Source organism: Apium graveolens, chromosome 10 (assembly GCF_009905375.1).
Source record: "Apium graveolens cultivar Ventura chromosome 10, ASM990537v1, whole genome shotgun sequence".
In the NCBI taxonomy this organism is placed as follows: Eukaryota; Viridiplantae; Streptophyta; class Magnoliopsida; order Apiales; family Apiaceae; genus Apium; species Apium graveolens.
In genome coordinates this window covers 226,911,071-226,938,383 of record NC_133656.1, presented here as the reverse complement: position 1 = coordinate 226,938,383, position 27,313 = coordinate 226,911,071, and the positions used below count along the sequence as shown (strand labels likewise).

At 33.6% G+C, this 27,313-nt stretch overlaps 2 protein-coding genes across 2 annotated transcripts; both read left to right on the top strand.

Moving 5' to 3' along the window:
- The first annotated feature begins 4,557 nt into the window (after positions 1-4,557).
- LOC141691916 (uncharacterized) lies at positions 4,558-7,152 on the top strand. The gene is made up of 10 exons (XM_074496666.1): positions 4,558-4,704; positions 4,810-5,098; positions 5,226-5,322; positions 5,422-5,564; positions 5,654-5,735; positions 5,836-5,974; positions 6,123-6,341; positions 6,631-6,729; positions 6,956-7,030; positions 7,144-7,152. Exons 1-10 carry the CDS (start codon positions 4,558-4,560, stop codon positions 7,150-7,152), a joined length of 1,299 nt encoding a protein of 432 aa, XP_074352767.1.
- Positions 7,153-9,070: 1,918 nt separating this feature from the next.
- On the top strand, positions 9,071-9,592 carry LOC141691915 (pectinesterase inhibitor-like). The gene has a single exon (XM_074496665.1). It carries the CDS (start codon positions 9,071-9,073, stop codon positions 9,590-9,592), a length of 522 nt encoding a protein of 173 aa, XP_074352766.1.
- Positions 9,593-27,313: the final 17,721 nt, after the last annotated feature.

Below are 27,313 nucleotides of genomic sequence, written 5' to 3'. Positions count from 1 at the left end.
GTAAAATTTCATGAGTAGCAAAATGTTTAGTTATGAAGTAAGTGAAATATATCAGATGAAAAATGACAGAACTAATTAAATTTTACGAGATAACATAATCTTAAATTCTTTATTGTCAAATATTTCATTAATACCCATTTCTATAACACAAGTCACATATTAGCCAGAACTAAACTTATAAAACAGTTAAAATTCAATAAAATGATGTACGACACAATTCTAAATCTTATTATCTTTAATAATATTTCAAGAAATTAAATTAATAAAATAAAATAGATATGGTGGTTGTTGCTATTTATCCTCTCCATTTTTCGTTTTTTCTACCTTTATACAATTTTTTGTAACTATTAAATCTCAACAGACAATATGATATTACTATTGTCTCAAAAATTTAAAATAAAAAAATAATAAAAAAATTAACTAAGGTCCATAATAATAATCATAAACGACATGATGTCCGTTGCTTCTTATCCTATCCATTTTTTGTGTTTTCTCAATATAAGATGATATAAGTGCAACTATTATATTATAATAATAATTGGCAATATGATAAACTATAAACGAAACCAAGTACGTATTGACACATAATGAAACTTATAATATAAATCCTCAACTTAAATTTATTCGTATTATAGCAATGCAGTAAATCCTGGAATTTGCATCAACGGTTTTCTGTCACAGCTGAATTTATTTGTTCGCACGTTCTACCATTACTCTGTTCATGTCTAATACTAATCGAAAACAGCAAACAAAAAAAGTATATTCAGCTATGAAATAAGTGTTATCTTATTACGTTTTGGATGATAAAATATATCACAAATTGTAATAGAAATGTGAAATATATCATATGGTAAATCATAAAACAATTTTAACGTGTATAAATTAAATAATATTTCAAGAACTTAAATAAATTAAATAAAATAGATATAATAATTAGGAACTACATGGTCTCTACTGCTATGTATCCTCTATAATCGATTTAAATGCAACTATTATAATACAGCCATAAATATAACATGTTATTTGTAAAATCAAGTATTTGTTAACATATAAAATAATAGTTTTAAAATTGTTCGATTAGGTTCAAAGTATAATCTTAAACAATATCCCTTATTAGGTTTTTCCAATATATATGTTATTAATAACTTAATAATATTCTACATTTTTATTTTATATTTAATATGTAAAGCGATTTTATCAAGAAGCCTAATGAAGTCATATTATATATACAGAGCTCTCTCATGGATGTAGATCACGTATGATCACATGATTTAAGTTTATTATTACTTATTTATTATTGATAAATAATACATTTTGGACTTTAACAAAATCAGGTTACATTCTTATCACCTAATCAAAGTTAGGTCATATATGGTAATTTCTTAATTTCCATATGATTAGCACAATCAAATATTTATAACGATTTACATATATAAGACAAACAATGCAAATGTACCTAATTATGTGGTTTAAGGTATACAAAAATGGAAGGTAAAATGTGTTTGGAACAACTTTATTTTGAAATATCTACAAAGATATCTGATTGCCCCTTATCAGTTTATTTGTTAAGGAATGTTTAGCTGTTAATTTGTTTAGATAAATCAGAATAATGCAGGATTACAAGATCAATCAATATCCTAACAATCAATAGTGAACCATGATATGTGGGAAGATGGTAGTTAAATAGAACACGATCACATCATTTATATGATACTAAAACATCACGCAGACCTGTTTCACTACCACTGATCAATAGCTTCTCTGCAACCGGTAAAACAACCATTATAAACACATTAGTGTTTTCTTATGGAACCTTTTATACTCATTATTTGTTGAACATTTTGCAGATATGGAGATGCACAATCATTTGTCTGCTTTGAATGAGACTAGGAACGATTGGTTCCTGAGAGTTCGTGTCACCAGGATTTGGAACAATACTACTAGCTCTGGCATTTTGATTCGTTACAACATGATTTTGTTAGATTATGAGGTTAGTTACAACAAATCTGTATATTTGGAACAATACTACTAGCACTTCCATTTTGATTCGTTACAATATGATTCATTACAACATTGCATAAACTATCATATTTTCTAAATATGGAATTTAGTTTTATATAAATACATTACCCATTTCTGTTATTCAATTTCCAGAATAACCATATGCACGCGGTCGTTGCTCCAGAGCTTTGGAATCTCTTTGCTGGTATTATTACTCCAGGTAATGTCTATTGCATCAGAAACATGAATGTTTCCCCGTCCACTGGTTTGTTTAGGCCTGTACATTCGAAGGATATGATCCATTTTACTGCTTCCACCACTATTGTATTGGACCTGAACAATGATCTCTTCATCCCGAGGCACAAGTTTCATATCACACCATTGAACGAGCTTCACGATTCTTTCTATTTATATGGATCTGAAAACCAGCCCGTGTACTCTACAGGTAACTTATAAAATTTAGCAAGACCAACTGGTAGTATATTATGTATTGAACTTATGGCTAAATGTCTAAATTAACAGATGTCTTTGGAGTTGTTGAGAATCTGGAAGCCATGAGAACTGTGCAGACCCGACATGGTTTAAGGGATCTTATGCGCTTCTATATTAGTGACGGATGGTAAATGTGATTTACTTCCGTGTGTCTTAGTTGCTTATATTCAATGTTATAACTCCTTATACTTTACACAATTCACATGAATAGGCACTGTGTATCCTTTTATTCTCCATTTCCAGAACATTATGAAGCATTGTATGAAACTCAGTTGGAGAATCTTGTTATTGTTATACTGGCATCAACCAGAGTCTCAGTATTTCGAAGTAAATTATTGCATTCTATACCTATTTTCAATGTCTTTAAAAGTTCACATGCATTATTCTATTCATGAGTTAATTATGATTTGGAATATTTTAGATACATATGTAATTGGTAATCTGCCGTCTACCAAGATTTATATCAACATTAATGATCCACAAGTTTTCCTCATGCGACAGAGGTACATTAAACTTTGAACGATACTTATTGTAGTTAAGCAAGACAATAAGACAACTCAAATATTTTATCAATGATTTTTTTCTGAATTATTTAAGAATATCATGTAGGTTGGAGGATATGGCTTACCTTGCTGCCCATGCACCTTGATGATAAAATATCTCGAAGAAAGATATGGTTGCTGGAATTTACTATTCTATTCATCAATAAGACACTATTTCATCTGTTTTATTATTTAATTCTGAAATATCTTTCAATGTTAGGACATCCAGTCTTCGAATTTGGAATGAATATTAAATTCTATCCGTGAACTTATTGTCATTGTTAACTTTCGATGTTTTTCATTTGGTTTTTTGTGTCCTCTTAACTTTAATTTGTCATTAGTTTAATATGTCTACCATTTATATATCAACATTTGTGCGATTATTGAAAATCCTATATAGCAGCAATGATAAATATATCTCCATATGAAAATCGTATTAACACGACAATAATGTTGGTGAATTATAAAACGATAATATCCAATTGCTAGGTGTACAACAATAATTTTAGAGACAAACCAATTTTTTTTCAAGTATAGAGATCGAACCAATCTTTGCAAGATGGCCTTTTGAATCTAAAATAAATAAAGAATTTTATTGTCAACAAGTTTGCCTTTCTATTACGGTTTTTCTTTAACATCCATTCGGGATGCATGCTATTTATTAATTTACAAAGACAATAAATCTATATGTAACAATTTTACTTAACATTAAAGTTATTTTAACGAAAGCCTATTTTTTGTCTTGCCCAATTATAATATTTATATTATTAGTGATAAATCTTCTATTAGTTCTGAAATATTGAAAAGATAATTCAGTTTTAGATGCCTATCAATTACCTGCAAAGTAGTATATACGAAAAAATTCATGTAGAGGTGATAATTTGTAATATATAATATATTTAAATAAAGCACCAAACATAATTGTCTAATATAACTTCAGGTTTTTATAATATAACTTTAGATTTTTATAATATGAATACATGTAAACGATACAAGTACGATTTTTAAATATAATTTGATGAATTTTTCTTTGCACTATTGATTAAATCAATAATGTATACGTGAGTTGAGTATTTAAATGGTATTTTTAGTAATACAATAGTGCACTATATTAATATTGTTGCTTTTTATATTTGTAAAATATGTTATATCTTTTTATTTTTTACAGAGATCATAAAAATTAATTTGCCTCATAATTTTATGTCTCTAGATTGATATAGGTATGTAATGTATATCAGTAAAACAACTTTACAATTAATCAGTTTATCTGTCATATCTTATGATTTGTAACAAACATAAACTGATTAATCCTCCTAATTTTGTGCTTAGAGATATTTACTCCTACTTTTTCATCCATCACTTTCTTCTATAAACTGCTTCTTCTTTTTTGGCAGACCATATTTGATTTCTACAGCATACAAATTGACTTCATACAGGTAAATAACCACATCAAACAGTCCTTTTCTTCTATCTTACTATTGTACTTAATGTTTTCGTTTTATGACACAGATAACTATCCACAATGTTTGATCAGCTCTCTTCTATTGACGCTTCTAGAACCACATGGAAGATAAAGGCTAGAGTTACCAGAATGTGGCCTTCTGTTTCTGTCACGGACAATGGTACTGAAACAATGAAAGGATACAATTTAGTTTTACTGGATGACGATGTAAGCCTCTAAATTTATTATTTACTTTCTTACGTTTTCCAATTAATTAGACTCATATTGACTGATTTATACAACATTATTTTGTCTATTTTATTGTATGATCAGGACTGTCATGTTCATGTTTTTGTTTATGCTGATAACTGGAAATATCATGCTAACAAAATAGTAGAAGGTGGAGTCTTTGTTATTTCTAATTTTTACACAAAAGATGCTTTGGGCTCTCTCAGACCAGTGAGCTCTAAATTTTGCATCAACTTCTCGCCATCAACTAATATTGAAAGAGATGAAGACGACTTCATGATAGCCACACACAAGTTTGAATTTGTTGATTTGAGCGATTTGTTTGTTGTTGTAAACGCATATGAGAAACCTGATTCTCCCGATTATTCAACAGGTTAAACTATTTTTCAAGTACTTAAGTATCAATAAGTCGAACAAATTAAGTTTTTATATTAGTCTCACAAATTATTTCATTTTATACACTTATTAATCCAACATATATAATTGGTCTTGGTATGTAGATGTGATTGGTGTTTTAGTAGATTTTGAGCATGTATGGAAAATCAAAACTATGTACGGTCTGAAGGATATTTGCAAGTTCAGGATTACTGACGGAAGGTTTATACTGGACTTCTCATTGACTAATATTTATTGTTGATCAAACTATGTTTTTTTCGGCTATTGTATTATTTCATAATCTTGAACTTACATATACAGAGATTCTCATAAGGTCACTTTATGGGGTAATCTTGCCGTGACTACTGATGCACGTGTTAAAGAGGTTAAGGCAGGATTTAAAGATGGTGAGGAGGAGCCTATAATTGTTATAGCGTCAAGTACAAAGCTTAAGATTTGGAAGAGTAAGTACTATAAAATTCAATATTAAAGTAGTAAAGTGTGAGGTTATTAACATGTACTCAACAAGATTTCATTTCATATGTATATATAGGTTCCGTTCAGATTAGCACACTACCCGCGTCTAAGATATACATCAATTTGGATCATGATTTTGTTTTTGCTATGAGACAGAGGTGCATTCATTTTTATCAACTATATTTCATCTATATATCTTAGATGATTAGTTAGTTATTTTTTGAAGAGTTTAAAATCATTTATCCATATTTGCATCAGGGTTCGCGAAGAAGGTTATGTACCTTTTGACAAGACAACTTCTTCTCCAACTACGACAGATGTTAAGGAGGTGGTGCCTGTCATTGAAACGGTTACACTAAAGGAGTTAAGTGAGAAAACTTCTACTGATTTTCTGAAGGTATTCTTTATCTATATGCTACCAATTTAAGATCAGTGTGTAAGTTCACATATAATACATTCGGTATTTGATTAATATTGCATGCATACATACGAAGTAGAGTTATTTGTGAATGTAATAAATTAAAACATGTTAATGGAATATGTAGATGGGTTTTATGTGCAAAGTAAAGGTTAAATCCGTTGAAGAAAGTGACAACTGGTGGTATGGTAGCTGCAACAAGAATGATTGTCACGAAGAAGTTATAAAGTTTGAAGGAAAGTATCAATGTGCCAGATACCAGAAGAATTATCCAGTACCACAAAAGAGGTTATCTAAAAACAAATTCAGTCTCTACTCTTATCAATATAAATATGTAACGTTAAAGGTATATATGAACAAATAGCTGTATGACTAAACAATCACCAACAATTCATATATCGCATTTGCAGGTTCAAGATCGTTGTTCTTGCTGAAGATGACACATAAGCTTTTAATTTTGTTTTATATGATCGTGTCGTGAAACGACTGTTGGGTAAAACAGTAACTAAGCTGATGGCTGAAGGATACAATGTAAAGTACTTTAATTCCTTTAATGTCAATAAATTGTTTTATCCGAAACATATGTTACCGTTTTTATGATTATATCAAGTTATCTACTGATTGTAACTTTGTAGGATCCTGCATCATATCCTCCACCTTTGAAGCAAATTGCAGGAAGAGAAATTACTGTTAAAGTTGAGCTCACTGATGATAAGATATTAGTTAGCAGCACAGTATAGTATGCTCATGATGCATATGAATGTTCAGTTAGCACTTCTCCTGTGCTTGAAGACATTGATACTGGGACTTCAGTTTTGAATTATACAAATGTGAGCTTCATGTTTCACATCTTAAAAATTTCCTGCTTATTCCACAATATACCTACAATACTATATATCCTAAAGATATTTGTTAGCTCTTGAATTTACAAATGTTTTCATACTATATCCAAAATTGCAGATAAGTGTTCCCAGTCAATCAGATGGTGCAGGCACTCCAGGTTCAGCTCTATTGACTAGCAAGCGAGTTAAAAAGGTCGGTAGATTGTAGAATTACCCATTATTAGATGTGATTTATCATACAACATATATGTACAGTTTTTTATTAAATCATGCTGCATTAACATTATATTATATTCCATTATGCAGGAAAAGTAAAATATTTTGGTAGCGGACTCAAGATTCATATAATCGCTTCGTTTCGAGTAATCTTGAATGAAAATTATCCCATTTTTCCATTTCAGAACTTCAATAATTATGTTTGATTTTTATTTCCATTGTTGTTTACTGTTTTGCAAGCAGTAACATTTTGCACAACGGTGAAATTGAAACTTTTGGATGTTGTTCATGTTTTTGCAAATTTTTAAATTAATTGACCAATAATTTTTAATGGCAGGTAGTTTGTACAGTAATTTGATTATTATTTTTGTCGTTATGTGGTTAATGTTTTATACTATAAACGTGCTTAAACTATATACAAAAAAAGAACTTTTCATACTAATTGACTACAATACTATACCATTTCTTTGTCAAAGACAGAAAAAGGGAAGAGACGTTATCGAATGATTTGTTGTTAGTGTTTACACATGATGATATTGGTGTAAAAATGTTGGTACACATTATCGCAACTTCAAGAATATATATTTTAAAATTTTAAAAAATGATCGTATATAACTAAACTCCGTGTGCGTAGCACGGGCAAGATAACTAGTTCTATTGAGAAAGCAAAGGATGAGTAATTTAAACATTTTTTTTCAAAACAGACACGTACAATCAAACGGAGTAAAATCTAGGACTATATTATATTTATTGTCCATGTTTCACCATCATTAATTTGGACTTAATTGATTTCAATTTGCTTAATAAATGAATTTTTTAATTTTTACTTTAGTTTATTATTTATTAAATAAAATATATTATACTCGAAAACTTTACGAGTCGAAGAGTGGTTATGGATACACAGAAAATCTAAATTTGAAAAATCCGTCCAATTCAATCCGGGAAAAATTCGAAAAAAACCCAAATATGTCTTAAATGTTTTTAAAAATTTGAAAATTTGAAAAAATCTGATCCGTGAAAGGTTATTTTTAAAAATATTTGAATAAAATTTTGAAAAAATTATGTCTTGTTGAAATTATGTCCTAAATATCTAATAAGTTGTTAACCTTGGTTCACGTATTTTGCAGGTTATTACGTGAGCCCATAGGGTTTACTCAGTGTCCACCAGAAGTGCCCACCAGAAGGGTAGCAGCTGTTGCGGGTTACCTAAGATAAAAGAAAACCTCAATATTTGCACACCTTTAATTTATACGCGAACACTTTTTATTGATATTAAGATCGAATTATCGAGATGTAAGTCTTAAATTCTATTCTGTTCTAAAAAATAATATAAATAGTTTGTTCTGAACTTTAGTCAAGAGTGTGGACGTGTAAATAAAAATCTAAATTTGCAAATATAATCCAAAAAAATACGAAAATTGTTTATTATAACAAAAAACTTAAAATTGTTAATATTAAAAATTCAATAACCCGGCCCGATCCGATCCGCAGACCAAATCTAATTATTTTGAATTAAATCCGGCCCAACCTAATTTCAAAAAATCCGAATTTTTTAAAACCCAACCCGATCCGATTTTGTCATCTCTACCTTTTATGCACCCATATTTGAAGATAATGGCCAACTCTAACATGTCAGTTTTTGCTACTACATTTCATCTGATTAATGTCATGCTAATGCACAACATCTTGAAGCTGCCTAGAATAATTTGCGTGCATATGTAATCTTATATCATTAGTAGTAACCTTGCATATTTACTCTAAACTAATTTATTGCATCAAATAATTAGTGTTTATACATACCTGAGTTCATAAAATTTATAGTAAAATTGTACAAATAACGTTTGGAGGGTTAATGTTATAAAAACTTATCTGTGAAGCAACTTCACCCATTAAAGTTATGCTACTTCTGCTAATAGGCTTCAACTAACACGTAATACAGCTGTGCATATGCTGATATAAAGTCTGCACCAGATTGAAAGAAGAACTTGAGATTTATACACCAAAAAAAGCCCCTGAAATGGCTGTTTGTTGTAGAATATTGTGGTTCCCTCTTTTAATATCCACGTTGCTGTTCAGCATTTCATCAGCTGATCAAGAATTTTTCGATACTATTTGCGCAGATACTGATAACAGAACTCTATGCTTACAAGTTCTCAGGGATTCAGCAGATGCTATCCGCGCCAGTCTTGGGGAAACTGCAGCTAACGCAGCACTGGGACAGGTAAAAGTTACGAGGGATCTCATATACGCGTTCGCAAAGAGGGCACATAAACCAGGAGAGAAAGAGCAGTACAGAAATTGCTTAATGTCTTATAACTTTGCCATAGAAAGCCTTCATAAATATAAGACATCAATTGCCAACAAGGATTTTGATACTGCAAATGTCAGGGCTTCTGCTGCTTTGACTTATGCTGATTTGTGTTCCGATGAAGGCCCAGATATGCCTCCAGCAAATTTGCCTCCAAAACTTAAGGAAGCAAACCAGAAGGATAAAGCTTACATTACCATACCTTTAGTTGTTTCTAATGTTAAGTTTTAAAGGTTATGCCTGGCACAAGATGAAACTTTATAACTTCAAGTTCTACTAATTACGTAATTTAAAACGCTCATTATCTGATGGATGTAATTATGTTTGCACTTCTTCAATAAGAGCTACTAACAATAATTATTGGCATAGCCAATAGTTTATGGCCGTACCGGTGTTATGTGTTTCGCATGAGAACAATATTTTGCTGTATTTTTACTGTGCTTCCTGAGTTGCATGTGGCATGGAGCAAAAAACTCATGCTGAAGAGCTTCCTCTGCCCTTATTCTTGATCCTGGGTTTACGATTTTCGATATAAAAACAGTTGTGTAACAAAAAATTTAGAAGATAAAAAGGCATATTTTTGGTTTATTCACGATTGTGCAGCTTGGCAAGTTCCCACAGATCTTCACTTCCCCTCAACTTGGTAATGTCTTTAATGTTCCTTACACATACACTAATAATATAGCCAACTTAATTTAGGACATAAAGTGTAAATGGCACTTTAAAAAGAACACTGGACTTTACTGGTCTGGTTCGCCACAAATGGTGATCTTCCAGTGATCAGATAGAGCAATGTTACACCAGCAAACCAAATATCTAGAGTAAGGAAAATGCTAGAGTCCCTAAATATTGTTACAAATTTTTTTACTAAATATTTTATAAATGATAATTTTTCTGTAATAATATGGGACCCGCGTACATTCAAGCGTAATACCTTGATAAGGAGATCTGAACAACTCCTGCACATGTATAGGTTTCGGACAAAGAAGAACGGACGTGGGGGATTATTAAAGAAGCAAAATACCCTTCTCTTTTTTCTATTTATATGTAGTATTTTATTATAACGATGCTAAACATTATTTATCACCTCCGGAGCCCAAACCTTTGGTTCTGGCCGGTGTTCTAAACCTTCGGAATACTCGGACGAGTACTCGGAGAGTACTCGGAGAGTATTCGGACTCGGAGCTATTTTCGATCCGGTTTTGGTTTATTCGCCTGTAACTCGGTTTTTTATTTTGACTCGGGTCAAATTCGGGAAAAACTCGGATTATTAGGAAAAAACTCGGTTTTAGAAGAAAAAATTTGAAAAAAAAGAATAATGTTCCCAAAAAAAACTCGTAAGTGGGTATTAGTTTATAACGAATTAATACAACTTTTAAGTATTTTTAATGTTAAAATAATTGTAAATGGCTAGCCAAAATAAGAAAATAATAATTAATTATATTGCATATCATTTATAAAATATTATAAGTGAAATTCATACTAAATAAAAGTTACCGGTCATTTAAATTTTGAGTTTCATATCGAGTACTATTTCGAGATACACGAAGACATAATTATTTATCTTGTATATCATTTATTTATATAATACTTTAAGTTAAATAAATATTAAAATTAAAAATTATTATTTTCTTGTCCGAGTTTTTAACCGAGTACTCTTTCCGAGTACTCCCCAAGTACTTCGAGTACTCGTTACTCCATGCCTTCGCCGAGTCGAACGGAGTACCGATTTTTAGACCATTGTTCTAGCACATGGACCTTCTTTTTATGCTTACTTTCTCCTATCGACAACCTAAAAATGATGAACACACGGATAAACCGTAATGTATATAAAAAAACCTTTTCCCTTCACAAGTCCAGCACCTGCAAAAGCAGTTCCTGTTCAGTGCAATGGCATTGGTGTTAGTGTTAATACAATCTGCGAATAATACATATAAATCAAATAAGTGTGTGTGAGTAAACGAAATCAAACAGAGAAAGAAAGGATATAACCAAAGGGAGATCCTCGAGCCCAGTTAAAACTGTCTCCTTAAAGCTATTTCGGCTTTCACCGTATGTGCGAGTCGATAGCCTCCCAGGATAAAACGAGATACCAGTATAATCGATAGATCGAATATACTCTCAGCGAACTTGAACTAAGCCCGAGAACTATCACCGGAATATTGGAAAAAATTTAAGACTAAAGAGATCGAGAATGAAAGAGATGACTCTTATTCCCTTGACTTAATAAAACTGATGCCCTAAGACTCTATTTATAAAGAGAGGCTTGAAAGGACTTGTTTTTCTTTTCGATGTGGTACATGGTATTTATAAGAAAAACTAAGGAATAGGTTTGTGCTACTTTCGATGTGGTACAAAACCACTTTTCATATTAAAAGGTAAAATTTTGGAATATCAGTTCTCATTCACCTTTTACTCATTTTGAGCGTGTAAATATGCGTTGGAATCCCCTTGAAGAGGAGAATACGTTCCAATAAATACACACCACTAACACAGAATGTGTCTCACTCATATAGAGTCCCAAAATGATTCACAACTTAGTCTAAAATACTAAGTTTGTCCAACAGTTAGTAAGCAAGTTTTTTATCCAAAATTTCAGGATGGACAGCAACCCTTTTTCTCTTGTAAGCAGGAAATCTTGAAGCTTCATAATTTGGACCCTGCATTGCTTCTTGTGCCAAGCTGATCAACTTTCTGCCTTGGAATGGCTTCTCTCCTGAAGGAAGTCTGGTGCTTGTGGCATCTTTAGCAGAGGTTATACCAGATCCATCAGCACCTTGACTCTTTACAATATTCCTAGTACTCAAGTCAGCCGTTTCATACTGATTAGTCTTCTTCTTCATGTTCTTGACCAATGACAATGACTCGTAACCTTTTCCTGCCTCTTGATTTGTTGTTTCCAAAGCTTTAAGAAGGTTTCCACTTTTTGAAGGGGGAAGAGATTTCACATGTTAAATTTGAACATTATTGAAGCCCATATGATAGCTCATAGTTAATTATCTGTAGAGAAGCAATGGTATAACTCGGAAACAAAGAACAAGTGAAGTACCCTGCTAACTGTGTTAGCGCACAGATGTAATTCCTCTAGGATCAATTCTTATTTTCGGAAAAATATAGATGAATAAATTAAAAAGATGTATAAAATTTCTTACCAGTATATCCATGTTTCTGATGCAGATCCTACAAAAGAAACACAGAAAAACCAAAAACCAACATGCAAGACCGTCTTATTTGTCTCAAGAGGGTACATAAGGTTTAAGAAAGTTCAAAAAATTCTAGCTTCAAAGTAGCTCTCCAAGACCCATTTCCATTCTCAAAGTGTTGGTCTTCGTCTTCTATTGCATGCAGATGGAAGAAAAGACTGTGAGCTAGTATCTACAAATGATCCCTCTGCTGATCTGCATGGACTGTTTGAAACAAGCAAAGCATACCCACATGGCATATATAAATAGCAGCTAGTTCATCAATTTGGAGTGAAGACCAAGTCCAACTGCCGCATTAGCTTGGATTTTTAGCTTTCAAGATAACCCTCTGCAGGGGTTAAAAAGCAACCCATGCCCGTGTGGTATATTTCATGTGTATTTAAAATATACAATAATTTATTTTATTTTATAAAATTGATCAGAATTATTAGACTGCATAAGATAGATAGTGGTTAAGTTAGAAATTAGTTAAGTTACACTACAAGAAAAAAAGTCCATAGACATCGCTTTTTGACCGATCTATATGCTGTTTCCCAACCGATGTTGATGTCGGTGATGTCTATTCTAGACATCGGTGAATACCCGATGTCTATACTCGATTAGACATCGATTTTAGTTAGAAAACAGATGTCTATGTGTTGATTATTTACATATAATGCTATAAATAAATTTTTAATAACTAAATTACACCTAATTAAACATGTTAAACATATCATGAGCTATGTTTTTTGTCACAAAAACATCGTTTTTAATGAAAAACACTGATGTCTATGTGATGATTTTTTACAAAAAATGTTATAACAAAATTATTTAATAACTAAATTGCACCTATTAAAACATATTAAACATATATTGAGCTATGTTTTTTGTCACAAAAACATCGATAATTTTGACAGAGGTGATGTAAAATGACATATTAAACATCTGTTTCTTTAATGAAAGGTGATGTCTAATTTAGCGTATAGACATCAGTGTTTTTTAGAATGAAGTGATGTCTATGTATCATTTAGACTTGAACATGTTAGTCTTTAACATCAGTTGTTTGTCTGAAACTGATGTACATTGTGTTTTTTGACATCAGTTTTGTTTGGTTAAAAGTGATGTTTATAATGTTACTTGACATCAGTTTATCTTAAACAAAGTGATTTCTATGTTTCATTTAGACTTGAACCTGGATTTCTTTGACATCAGTTTTTTACCTTAAAGTGATGTATATTATTTTTTTTGACATCAGCTTTTCTTAATTGAAAGTGATGTGTAAGAAGTTTATAGACCAAATTGTGTAAAGTTTTACATCACTAATTGTGTAATTGTTGTCTGAGAACGTCAACCAAAATAGTAAAACATATGATCTAAAATCTAAACTATTACATTCTCCAAAAACCAACTGAAGACATTCAGTCTAATGAAAATTGTAAGATAGTTTTTTCACTATCCTGTTTTGAACACTCTTCAAAATATGAGACACAAATCCTCTCTACACAAGACAGCAAGGGCCCATATAAGTTCCCATTATTTAGATATCTGAATTCTGAGCTTCATGTTACTCCTCCTAAGCTACATGTCAGGGCCAAGGCATCCCGGTTGGATGCAGAGGACAAGACGAGCAAGCCACTTTATCCCAAGCAAAATGTCATGTGCACGATCAAATCAATCACACGGGTGCTGCATTAACCACCCAAAAAGAGCATATGTAAAAGAATTTAACAGTCAACTTTGCTCATAAGAGAAACAACTGAACCGCAAATCACAATTAGATGAGAATGATTGTTTACCTGCCTCCTGTTAAAAGCAGGGTTCCAGTTCCCCACCTCTTTGTGCCACCTATTTTCGGATCTTCTAAAGACGTTGGAAGGTCCCTTAGGGGAATTCCTATGTAAAGTGTTAGTAACAAGGCGCCTCCAACGCTGACCACTGCTCCAAACACCTTTGATCTTCCACTTTTGTGCTTCAAGTTCACTTTTTCCAGTCTTAATTTTTTGGTTAACACAACATATATAAGATCACTAAAACAATATTGCTTTCACCTTCATTATTAAGCTGCTCTAGACTTTGGCACAGTAAGTAAGATATCAATGTATAATTCGAATAAATTAAGTAATGCCTTGTTTCTGATTATACATTTATATGTACCTAATTAAAAGCGCAAGTTTCATTGACTGAGAACTACTAATACTTTAAGATTTTGGGAGATTTGATCGTCTAACATGGTAACTTATGTTAGTTCTAGCAGGGGTTCGAGTTTGGACACTTAATCTTTGAGGTGTGCATGAACAAGGGTAAACTAAATAAAAGCATCATATATCAATAAATCTACAATACTTGAGAATGAACTAATAATCTAGTCTTTCTCATATTCTCCGGCCCTACAGCATCTCATAATCTACACTGAATATGTATTTTTGGTTTTGATATACACGGGACACTGTAACAAAGGCATCAATGGATTCTAGCTTACCCAAATGGAAATGCCATTATAAATGTGTTCACAGGGACCATATTGATGAAAGCGCATGTAAATGTTGCTGATGTAAATTTTAGTCCAAGAAGAAAAAGGTACTGAGTCAATGTCACTCTGTATAAGAAACACAAAAGTAAAGCATATTAGTACTTGAGCCATTGTTCAACATACAGTGCAGAGCATTTAATACTTGTCTTTCAATAAAAAGTACTACCAAGTTTCAATATATAGCAAGTGGGACTTTCTTAATATATAGTAGGTACCTTGGCATATATTATGACCTTCTTTGCACCTCCCTGAGAAACAAGATAGAAATCCAATCAATATACCTTTCGTGAAATTACTTCACCAAAATACAAGATTACATTTTATAGGCAAATATTAGTACCTAATAAACTATTCCCCCATACAAAACACTTTCCCCACAGACAAGTTATCGAAATTAAGTTATCGTCAGTATTTGATCTATTCATTTATTTTGTCAACACAATCTTCCATTTTATTGACGGAAAAATTAGTTACCTTGCATGATTAGGAGAAACAGCTTGAAATATTAGTTTGTTTTTGCGAGGATTAACTGAGTTCGCCCATTTTGCCCATGTGTTCATTGCCTTGTCATATGCAGTTAGACGGTTCATGTCTTTCTATGTAGCATTTCCTTCTCGAATAAAATCCCAGCTGCGAAACATAAAGACAAACAACTTAATTTACATCAGAACTTGAGAAATATTTTCTTTTTTTATTCTGCATCGATCACCAAGATGAAAATCCCTTGTTCAATTTAATCATAGATAGGTTGCCCTTACAGTTGGTCCCTGCCGGTGTGAATCCACCAATGCTACGAGTCAAAAATCAACATGTCCATTCTCTCCCACAATCCACGGCTATCTTCTACCGAGTCTATGTACATAACTCTGTTGGGAACCACGGATTTAGGGTGTTACTACGTTTTACGATAAAGATTACGAAAAGAGGATTACCTTGTTAATGGTTGATTCCACGCTCTTCTATTGTATTCCCAAATTCCTTTGAGCGAAGTGTGGCCTCCGTCTTCTCAAGTTATCCTCTCTTCTTGCTCCTTGGTGGCTATAATATGTTTTCACACAATTCCAAGCAAGAAGAGAATAAGAATATATATAGGCTACAATAGGGACCATGGATAATTAGGTTGGGCCTTCTAATTACATCTTGAGCCTAGCCCAATGTAATTAAATATTAATTCAATCCACTAAAGAATTAATATTTGCACTACCTTTCCTAATACCGTAATTTAATTAATTCGGTTCCAATAATATTTGCTTATTAAATTCCCCATGTTTAAAATATCATATGTCCATTAATTAAATAAATTACTGATAATTTATTTAATTAATATCTTTTATCCTTGATCATCGACTCAACCTTTATTTAATTATGCCAGAATAAATTCCACCTGCAGGGTTTCACATAATTAAATCTTTTTGAGCTTTCAAGGGGACATCATTAACCCGAATATTATCAGGACATGGATTCCTTCAATAAATAATATCCACCATGTATATAATTCCATCACCCAAAATATAATGATATAATTCAAAAGAATTATTTCATATATAAATCAAAGCATGTAAATAATATACACGTGTCAATTACTATTTCCGGATTAAGAACCTAAGCATTAATAATAACATAGAATCTTAGTTCTCCTTCTTAATCAGTATTAAGGGAACAATTCTAAATTTGATCATGTTCAATATACATAAAGTATACTAGCATTATTTATTAGTCAATATAAACTAATCTAAATAATACTACAGCCATACCAGTGGATTGTCCAACACCACCTGTGCTGTGAACCTTATTATATTATATAACCGTTTTAACAATCTAATATTCTGTATCCCATTTGATACTAGATTGTTCACAATATATAATATTAGACAACATGTAAACATTCAAATGATTCTCAAATAAACTGGCCAGAAATAAATGTACATACTTCAAATAAATATTTTCAGTATACACTAACAATCTCCCACTTATACTCAAAATATTCTATGTGTACATCAGTGTTTATTTAATCCACTATTACATAAAAATCTATGTGTCCATCCATCTGACTCCTATCGCTTCCACATGCTTGTCAAAAACCTTGGTTGGCAAGCTCTTTGTGAAAGGATCTGCTCGGTTGTCTTCTGATGATATGTGAGCCACAACTATATCCCCTCGCTTTACGATTCCTCGTATGAGCTGATACTTACGTTCAATATGTTTAGCTGCTTTGTGGTCTCGCGGTTCCTTTGAATTTGCCACAGCACCAGTGTTATCACAATACACCGTCAAGATCCTAGGCAAATTAGGTACCACATCTAAGTCCAAAAGGAAGTTCCTGAACCATACAGCCTCCATGGCAGCCTCAGAGGCCGCCACGTACTCGGCCTCCATGGTGGAGTCTGTAATGTATTTCTGCTTTACACTCCTCCATATAACGGCTCCACCTCCCAAAGTAAAAATATATCCCGAGGTTGATTTCCTCTTATCCCTATCTGATTGGAAATCCGAATCAGTATATCCCAAAGGAAATAGATCTGAGGCCTTGTAAATTAACATATACTCCTTAGTCCTTCTCAGGTACTTGAGTATAGTTTTTACTGCACTCCAATGTTCCTGACCTGGGTTCGACTGATATCTACTAACCATGCCTACATCAAAGCAGATGTCAGGCCTCGTACATAATATAGCATACATTAAGCTTCCACATGCTGAAGCATAAGGAACTGCTTTCATGCTCTCTATATCCTTAGGTGTCGAAGGACACTGCTTCTTAGACAGAGCAACTCCATGCTTAAAAGGTAGAAAACCTTTCTTGGAGTTCTGCATGTTAAAACGAGCTAATACTTCATCAATGTAGGGCTCTTGAGATAAAGCCAACATCCTTTTCTTGCGATCCCTTATAACTTTGATCCCAAGGATGTATGCCGCTTCACCTAAGTCATTCATGTCAAATTGTTTGAACAACTATGCCTTTACTGATGACAACATCTCAACATTGTTTCCAATGAGTAAAATATCATCTACATATAGTACTAGAAAAACCACTGCATTACCTTCACTTCTCTTATACACGCACGATTCGCTTGGACTTTGAGCAAATCCATATGACTGGACTGCCTGATCAAAATGAATATTCCAGTCTCTAGAAGCTTGTTTAAGTCCATAAATAGACCTCTTAAGCTTACATACCAGATGCTCTTGGCCTTCCTTAATGAATCCTTTTGGTTGCTGCATATAGATGGTTTCTTCAAGACTTCCATTAAGAAAAGCTGTCTTGACATCCATTTGCCAAATCTCATAATCGAGATGAGCTGCTATAGATAAAAGAATACGGATTGACTTAAGCATGACTACCGGTGAAAAGGTTTCCTCATAATCGATACCTTCTTTCTGAGTATACCCTTTCGCAACAAGTCTTGCTTTCCAGGCTTTCACCTTTTTATCTAATCCCCTCTTTTTCTTGTAGATCCACTTACATCCAATAGGTTTTATACCTTTGGGTGGTTCCACGAGCTCCCAGACCTGATTAGAATACATTGATTCTATCTCAGATTCCATTGTGTAACAGCCCGCACTTCCGGACTATTAAATTCTAAATCGAAAACTAAAAATAAAATATATTATTACTCGATAATTCTAATAGATCACGAAATTCAAAGCAGCGGTCAAACTCAATAATCAAAATCATAAAAATAGAGACGCAGCTCCACAAATCCGATAATAATTGTCTAACAGATAATTAAATTTATTCTCTAAAAACAAAATCTTTATTCTAATTCAAATAGCACAAAACGAAGCAGCACAGATCTCCACATAGTTCTCATTCCTTAATCTTAATATGCTCCAAATTCCGAACCTGAAATGTTAAAAGGGGTGAGCTACACAGCTCAGCAAGTACAAATTGACTAACTTTTAAACAGAAAAACAATGGGTGTTTTGATAAAACGATTTTTCTTAAAACAATAATAATTTTGTAAAACATTTTCTAAAATAAATCCAACCCAAAGTTTTATATTTTAAAATTCAGAATTTAAAACAGAACAGAGCAGAATTTATAACAGTACAGATTTTATAACAGATCTGAGCAGAATAAAACAGAACGAAACGATAATTCTTATAAATACCACAGTCTTGATCTACGGCCACACTTTGCCAGTAGCCGGCATCTAATTCTTATTCTTATTCTTTATACCACACTTTGCCAGTGGTCGGCATCTAAAGTTCAATAATTACGCGCCCTTAATAGGTATCTAAAGTTGCACACTTGTGCGCCTACTAAGGGTATCTAAGGCTAGTTCCGGAACTATAGCGTAAATTACGAACGGTTCGAAAACGTAGAGACTGGGTTCTAAAATTCACAAATACTTATATCTTATAATTTCGAAATCAAAGTTTTTATATCTTATATGAAATTAAAAACAGAACTGAAATATCTTTTCGGAAATTTAAAAGTAAGTCAAAAGGTACTTACCTCAAAGCCTGACCAGATCTGAATTTACTCTTTTTGACCCTCTAAACGATATTTTCTTGAAAAACACGAAACACGAAAGCTGAAGATAACGAAAAGACCTTTCTGAAAAGTCCAGAATCACTGAATTCTGACTTACGATGAATTTTCTACGAATTTTACAAGACAGCTGATTTTTGCTGAGAAAGTCCTACGAATTTTAATGATAAAAACAAGGAATACGAATATGGTGTATTTATAACGATACAAAACCCTATATCTCAACTAGGAAATAATAATATTTCCTCCTAAAGATTTACAACCTCTCCAAGTAAATTCCATAAATAAAATATTTGATACACACAATTACCTAAACTAAAAAAATTTCGATTTTCTAAATTATTCTTACACTTATTTCCACAAATAACAAATCTTTTCACAAATCAACTACCTTGCACAAAATGTTTTCAGAATATTCTAATTTTAAAATATTTATCTAGACAAATTAATATCTAATTTCTAATAAATAAATTAAAAATAAAATTACGAATTTTACATCACCCTTGCGTTAGGGACTGCTTTTCGGGGCCTTGGAGCTGATATCCAGTGGCCAGTTTTTGGTGAGGACTCTGCATACCCGCCGCCTGATACTCCACCCACTGAGGGTGATGATGATGATGACTCCGAGTAGGTATACCCTGTGTTCCTTTCTACTACTTTCACTGAGGACAGTGAAGATTTTAAGTTTGGGGGTGGTAGTTAAGGAATATTGTGTGTGTGTCATATAGTTGCATATTCATGATAGTTTAGTTCATATAGTTGCATAATTTATGCCATATAGTTTTTTTGTTATGAATGTCATGTAGCTCATGCATTTACCATGATCCCTTTTGCAATGATTTATCGACTGAATTGTGATATTGATGCGAGTGTAGTGATAGCATTAAAGTGATATTAAGTCGTGTAGGTTTGATATGCATGCTAGAAACAATTGTAAGTCCACTAAGTCTTAGAGAATGCGTAAGGGCTAGATTGTTGTTATGATTTGGTTGTTTTCAAGGTCAATCTACTTATTATGCTTAGAATTCGATTATAGGTTCTTAGTGATAAAGGCATGAAAAAGAAAAAATTTTGGAGAAAAAAAAATATGGAAGTTGTTGCTAGTTGTGGCTAGGCGTCAAATGGCTAGTAGCCGGCTCGCATATGGTGCGAGTAGTCTAGGGTTGAGCAAGATGGAGCGAAACGCACTTGCTCAGAAAAAAAAAATTAGTTTATGCATAATTGATCAAGAGTGTGCTCTTTGGTATTCGAGTTATTAAGTTCTTAGGGGACTTTGTGCCTAGTGACCTAAGGCTTTTAGAGTCTGGGATCCGCTAACCTAACGCTCGTTACATGGATACCATTGTATAAGTCTTTTGTGGACCTCACTCATTGCACGGTCAAATAAGCATTTGAGTTGTGAATAAAAAGCACGATTCCGTAATAAGCTCCAGAGTTCTTGTAGTGTTGTATATCACTTTGTGCCTAGAATTTTTATTCTTTGTATAATCATTGGATTGCCTTGAGGATAGTCTAGTCATAATAATTGGTCTAGTTCCGAAGCATATCTGTTAAGCATTTGCACACACCACGTTTCTGGCTGTATGTCCGTTTGCATGAGTTTATTGATCTTAGTTGTCTAACTGCATTCGTTGAGATGTTGCAATTTGGTTGGTTAATCATAGTAAGGGGGATCGCTGCATTTTCATATAGATTGCATTCATGCATGTTTTTATTTGTTTTTGAGTCTGTGACGCTTGAGGACAAGCATCGATTTAAGTTTGGGGGTGTGATAAGTGGCATTTTATACCACTTAGAACGTCTTAAAATGGCTTAAATTGGTGTCTTGAAATCAAGTATTTTGTGTATTTGATGCATTTTTCTAGTGTTTATGCATTTCAGGGTATTAGTTGCATTTCGGGGGAGGAATCATCAAGAATAAGCCTTGGCATGTGTTCACCATTGCGAGAGGAAAGAAACGGGCAGATTACGGCGGAGAAACGGAGCAAAATCAGATTTTTTCCAGTAGAGGTCTGAGCGCCCGCTCAGCATTGCTGAGCGGCCGCGCAGCAAGCTGAGCGCCCGCTCAGCTATGCTGAGCGGCCGCGCAGGGTCGGGAAAAAAAGATATAATGTTTCTGGACTTCTACTTCTGTTTGGTTTCCACTTCTATGTAATCTGAGTTTTATGGGACTATTATATAAGTAGATTTGAGACGTTTTCACAAGGTGGATTGAAGAAGATTGTTTTTTTACGCAAGGAGCGAAAGAGATAAGGAAGAAGACCGATTTAGCACACCGCAACGAAGAGGAAGCATATCTTCTTGTGATTCTTGTTTCGTTGTAATGTTGGATGCTAGTTTTCTTGCTTTGAACTTATTTACTCTTGTGACATACTCTGTTTTAATATAATTAGTTTAGTTATTATTTTCTTGTGTTTGTTTATCATGATTTCATATGAACCCATGATGATGATAAGTGCTATTATGGGCTAATCGTGATCATGGGATTGCAACGGATTTATTATGGAATTCTTTAGTTAATTGTTTAATACTTTAGTGTGTGATGATTGTATGATATCTAGTATTGGTTGTGCGTATTCGTCTTATGTGCGTCGCGAACATATAAGATAGGGTGTTAATCTCTTGTGAAGCGACGATGGATCTTGAGATTTAAAACTTGCCATGCTAGCATAGGTTCATGTACGTTGTGCATGATTAGTGGGTAACTCTAACAGTTTTATTTGCCCTATGTAATCAAAAGGAATAACTTGTGCTTAAATCGTTGTGTTTTCAATTTCTGTAGACATATAGGAACTCAACATAATTGATGACTATTCAACTTCTATCTTAATTGTGGATGCTTGGTAGAATGGTATTAGTGCAATGAAAGTTGGCTTTTATCAGTTTCGTGTTATTCGATTAATATCATCAATGTCACATGCTAAAGGTAATAACAATGGCTATAGAAGGAAGTAATAATGAAGTTGTGATCTCATGAGTGTTTTATTATTGATAAATTGAAGTGTTAGTTAAGTGATTAATTAAGTAGTTAATTATAGTTAATATTTAATCAACAATTTTAAGTGTTAGTATCTTAACATTGAGAAGTAATCATACATTGGTGAGTGAGTTTAATTAGACAATAATTTAGTCTGAGTCTCTGTGGGAGCGAACTAGAAAGTATTCTATATTACTTGCGAACGCGTATACTTGCGTGAATATTAGTGCATATTTTAGCCCTAACAATAACCAGTTAGATCAAAACCAGAATCTCTAGGGTACCAAATGCCAAGGTTTGGTGTTCCCTTGAGATATCTGAAAATTCTCTTAATAGGTATTAAGTGAGATTCTCTATGATCAGCCTGAAATCTAGCACATAAACATGTAGCAAACATTATATCTGGCCTACTAGCTGTTAAGTACAGAAGTGAGCCAACCATGCCTCTATAGCTTGAAATATCCACAGACTTTTCAGTAGTGTTTAATTCAAGCTTAGTTGCAGTGGCCATGGGAGTTTTTGCAGATGTGCAATCCATTAGATCAAACTTCTTTAAAAGATCAAAAATATATTTAGTTTGACTAGTGAATATTCCATCACTAACTTGCTTAACTTGTAAACCAAGAAAGTAAGTTAGTTCTCCCATCATACTCATTTCATACTTACTTTGCATCAATTTGGCAAACTTTTTGTAAAGTTTCTCATCTGTGGAGCCAAAAATAATATCATCTACATAAATTTGAACAAGTATACTAGAGCCATTAACATTTCTGAAAAATAAAGTTTTATCTACAGTACCTCTTGTGAAGTGATTTTCCAAAAGGAACTTTAATAAAGTGTCATACCAGGCTCTAGGTGCTTGCTTCAGTCCATAAAGTGCTTTCAATAGATAATAGACATACTTTAGGAAATTTGGATCTTCAAAGCCAGGAGGTTGACTTACATACACTTCTTCCTCCAAATCTCCATTCAGAAAGGCACTTTTGACATCCATTTGATAGACTTTGAAATTGACATGGGCTGCATAGGCTAAGAAGATTCTGATGGCTTCAAGTCTTGCAACAGGAGCAAATGTTTCATCAAAATATATTCCTTCTTGTTGACAGTAGCCTTTGGCAACCAATCTAGCTTTATTCCTGACAACTATGCCATTTTCATCCATCTTGTTTCTGAATACCCACTTGGTGTCTATTGGATTCTTTCCTTTAGGCTTGGGTACCAGCTTCCAAACATTATTCCTTTCAAATTGGTTTAGCTCCTCCTGCATAGCTAAAATCCAATCAGGATCCAGCAAAGCTTCTTCAACCTTCTTTGGTTCTTCCTTGGAAATAAAGCTGCTGTATAGACATTCTTTCTGAGTTGCTCTTCTTGTTTGAACTCTAGAAGAAACATCACCATTGATAAGCTCAAAGGGGTGATCTTTTGTCCATTTCCTTTGTTGAGGTAGATTAGCTCTAGATGAAGAAACCTCATTGTTGTCTTGATGTGTGATTGAGTTTTGATTATTAGAAACTCCCCCTGAGTTTGTGGATCTTTGATTTGAGAAAGGGGAACTTTCTATAGGTAATCTGTCTTGACTTCCTGCTCCTTTTGATAACCCGACGGATGGTGAATTTTGAGTACCGACGGATGAGGCAGGTTGTCTCCCGACGGATAATGCAGATTGCCTTCAGACGGATGACGCATTATGCAACTCGACGGATGTTGAGTTTTGTGCTTCATTGGTGGTAGATTTATCTGCATTATCCTTAGATACATTCTCTTGATCACTTTCATCATCACTGTCATCACTAATCATCTCCATATTGTCGAATTTGAGGCTCTCACGGTAATCTCCATCTTTCAGTCCTTCAATCTTTTTATCATCAAACACAACATGTCTTGATTCCACAACAATGTTGGTTCTTAGATTGTAGACTCTATATGCTTTACCAACAGCATATCCAACAAAAATTCCTTCATCTGCTTTAGCATCAAACTTCCCATTTTGATCAGTTTAATTTCTCAGAATATAGCATTTGCAGCCAAAGACATGAAGAAAGTTTAGAGTTGGCTTCTTGTTCTTGAACAATTGATAGGGAGTCATGCATATTGCTTGATTAACCAGAGAAATATTCTGAGTGTAGCATGCAGTATTTACAGTTTCAGCCCAGAAATATGTTGGTAACTTAGATTCTTCAAGCATTGTCCTATCAGCTTCAATATGTGATATGTTCTTCCTTTCCACTACTCCATTCTGTTGTGGAGTCCTTGCTGCTGAAAACTCATGCAGAATCCCATTTTCCTCACAAAATGCTCTCATGACAGAATTCTTGAACTCAGTTCCATTGTCACTCCTGATTCTTCTTACCTTGAAATCAGGATGATTATTGACTTGCCTTATGTGATTGATGATGATTTCACTAGCCTCATCTTTAGACTTTAGGAAATATGTCCAAGAGAACTTTGAGAAATCATCTATAATTACTAGGCAAAATCTTTTCCTTGAGATTGACAATACATTGACTGGTCCAAACAAATCCATGTGAAGCAGTTGCAAAGGCTCTTCAATTATTGAATCAAGTTTCTTCCTGAATGATGCTTTAATCTACTTCCCTTTTTGGCAGGCATCACACAGTCCATTCTTTGAAAACTCCATTAGAGGAATGCCTCTAACCAGTTCTTTCTTTACCAGCTCATTCATGGTTTTGAAGTTTAAATGGAATAGCTTCTTGTGCCATAGCCAACTTTCATCCTGACTTTCTTTACTGAGAAGACAAGTTACAGACTCTGCATTGGATGAGTTGAAATCAGCTAGGTACACATTTCCTTTTCTCACACCAGTGAGAACCACTTTGTTGCTTCTTTTATCAGTCACAACACAGGCTTCTGAGTTGAAGGTTACTGAATTGCCTTTGTCACAAAGCTGGCTGATACTCAACAGATGTGTTTGAGACCATCCACTAAGGCAACCTGCTCAATGATGACATTGTCCTTTGAAATCAAGCCATATCCCATAGTATAACCCTTGTTGTCATCTCCAAAAGTAATACTTGGGCCAGCTCTCTCCTTAAACTCTGTTAGCAGGGTAGAATCACCAGTCATGTGTCTTGAACAACCACTATCCAAGTACCAAAGATTCTTTCCTGTTTCCCTGCACACATCAAAATCAAATCAAGTTGATTTTGGTACCCAAGTTTCCTTGGGTCCTGCCTTGTTAGCTTTCTTTTTCTGTTTCTTAGGCTTTATCTCATTTGGCTTAGAAATTTCAGAAACATCCTTAGTCATTTGAGTTGGGCCTTTGAAACCATTCATTGTAACAGAATTATCATGCATATTATGACTAACAGGAAATGGCATGCTATGTGCAAACATGTTATTCCAGTAAGGCATGCTAAATGGCATTTGTGGCATACTATATGCAGCATAATAAGGATTAGGTGCAAATGGCATATTAGCAAACTGTGCATTCATGTTCTGTGTAGACATAGCATTAACAGGCATGGGAGTCATGGCATTCATGTTATGAAATTGAGGTTCCACAGACATGGAAGTAGGCATGGCAGATTTGCAATTAACAGACAGATGATTTATACTACCACACTTGTCACAGATTTTCCTAGGAGCATATTTATCAGGTGTGTAGTTATTGTGTTTGTTAATCTTATTTTACCATTCCTATTATTTTTCCTTTTAGTCTCTGTTTTTACCTCAATTTTTTCAAGTCTGTCACTTAACTAATTGACAGTCATGTGACCAACATTAGCCTTTTTCCCTTTCTTAACTTGACTTGACTCTCCTGAAACAATGTTCTTGGAAACAGACCCATACTTCTCATTCAGCTTAACTAGTTTGGCTTTACTAATGGGCTTGCTCACAGCCGACGGATGGTGATTTTCATCATTCGACGGATAACACTTTTTGTTATTCGATGGATGATCCTCATCATCCGTCGAGTCTACATCTGTTAGTAGTCCATCTACCAAATTAGGTTCTAGTTTCTCTTTGTTCTTTTTCCAGGCTTCATCACAGAAGGACTCGATTCCTTGAACTTTGGTGATTTGAGCATGGACATCTCTGGATGTTTTCCATGCTTTAATCACCTCTTGTTCACCCTCGAGATGCTTCTTCAAAATTTCTTCCTTCTTTAAGGACTCAGTTAATTCCTCCTTAGCAATCTTACACTCAATTCTTAATTTTTCAAAATCAATAAACCGAGACTCAAGCACATTATTCCTCTCACTCAAAATCAAATTGTTTTCTTTGATTTTAGCATTTTCTTTAGTAAGAGACTTAAGTGTAACACGCAAATGATATAACTCTGTAGACATGTCATTAATGGCATCATTACACTCAGCTTTAGATAAATGTGCAAGGTTTGTAGTAATTACCTAATTGCTTGAGGAACTTGTCTCTGTCTCATCAGACTTGGCCATTAGGGCTAGATTGACATAGCTGACATCTTCATCTTCATTCAGACCATCTGCTGCCCAGTCATTTTCTTGTGTAATAAAAACCCTTTCCTTTTGCTTGAGTAGATCAAAGTATTTTTGCTTATAATCCACAGACTCAAACTTTTTCTTACTGGAATCTGACTTCCTACACTAACTGGCAAAATGCCCTGCCAAGCCACATTTGAAACATTTGAATTTTGATTTATCCACCATGTTTCTATTTGGCTTGGCTGCTCCAAAGTTCTTCTTGAACTTGAGCTTGGCAAATCTCCTGGAAAAAAATGCTAGGTGATGATCAATGTCCTCCATGTCATTTTGGCTCAATGAATCTTCACTTT

Bases quoted from the DNA above. Each gene is read 5' to 3' on its own strand.
- LOC141691916 (XM_074496666.1), top strand. From the start codon at position 4,558: ATGTTTGATCAGCTCTCTTCTATTGACGCTTCTAGAACCACATGGAAG. The intron at 5,099-5,225 runs GTTAAACTATTT...CTTGGTATGTAG, and splicing joins TTCTCCCGATTATTCAACAG to ATGTGATTGGTGTTTTAGTA. The intron at 6,342-6,630 runs GTATATATGAAC...GTAACTTTGTAG, and splicing joins ATAAATATGTAACGTTAAAG to GATCCTGCATCATATCCTCC.
- LOC141691915 (XM_074496665.1), top strand. From the start codon at position 9,071: ATGGCTGTTTGTTGTAGAATATTGTGGTTCCCTCTTTTAATATCCACG.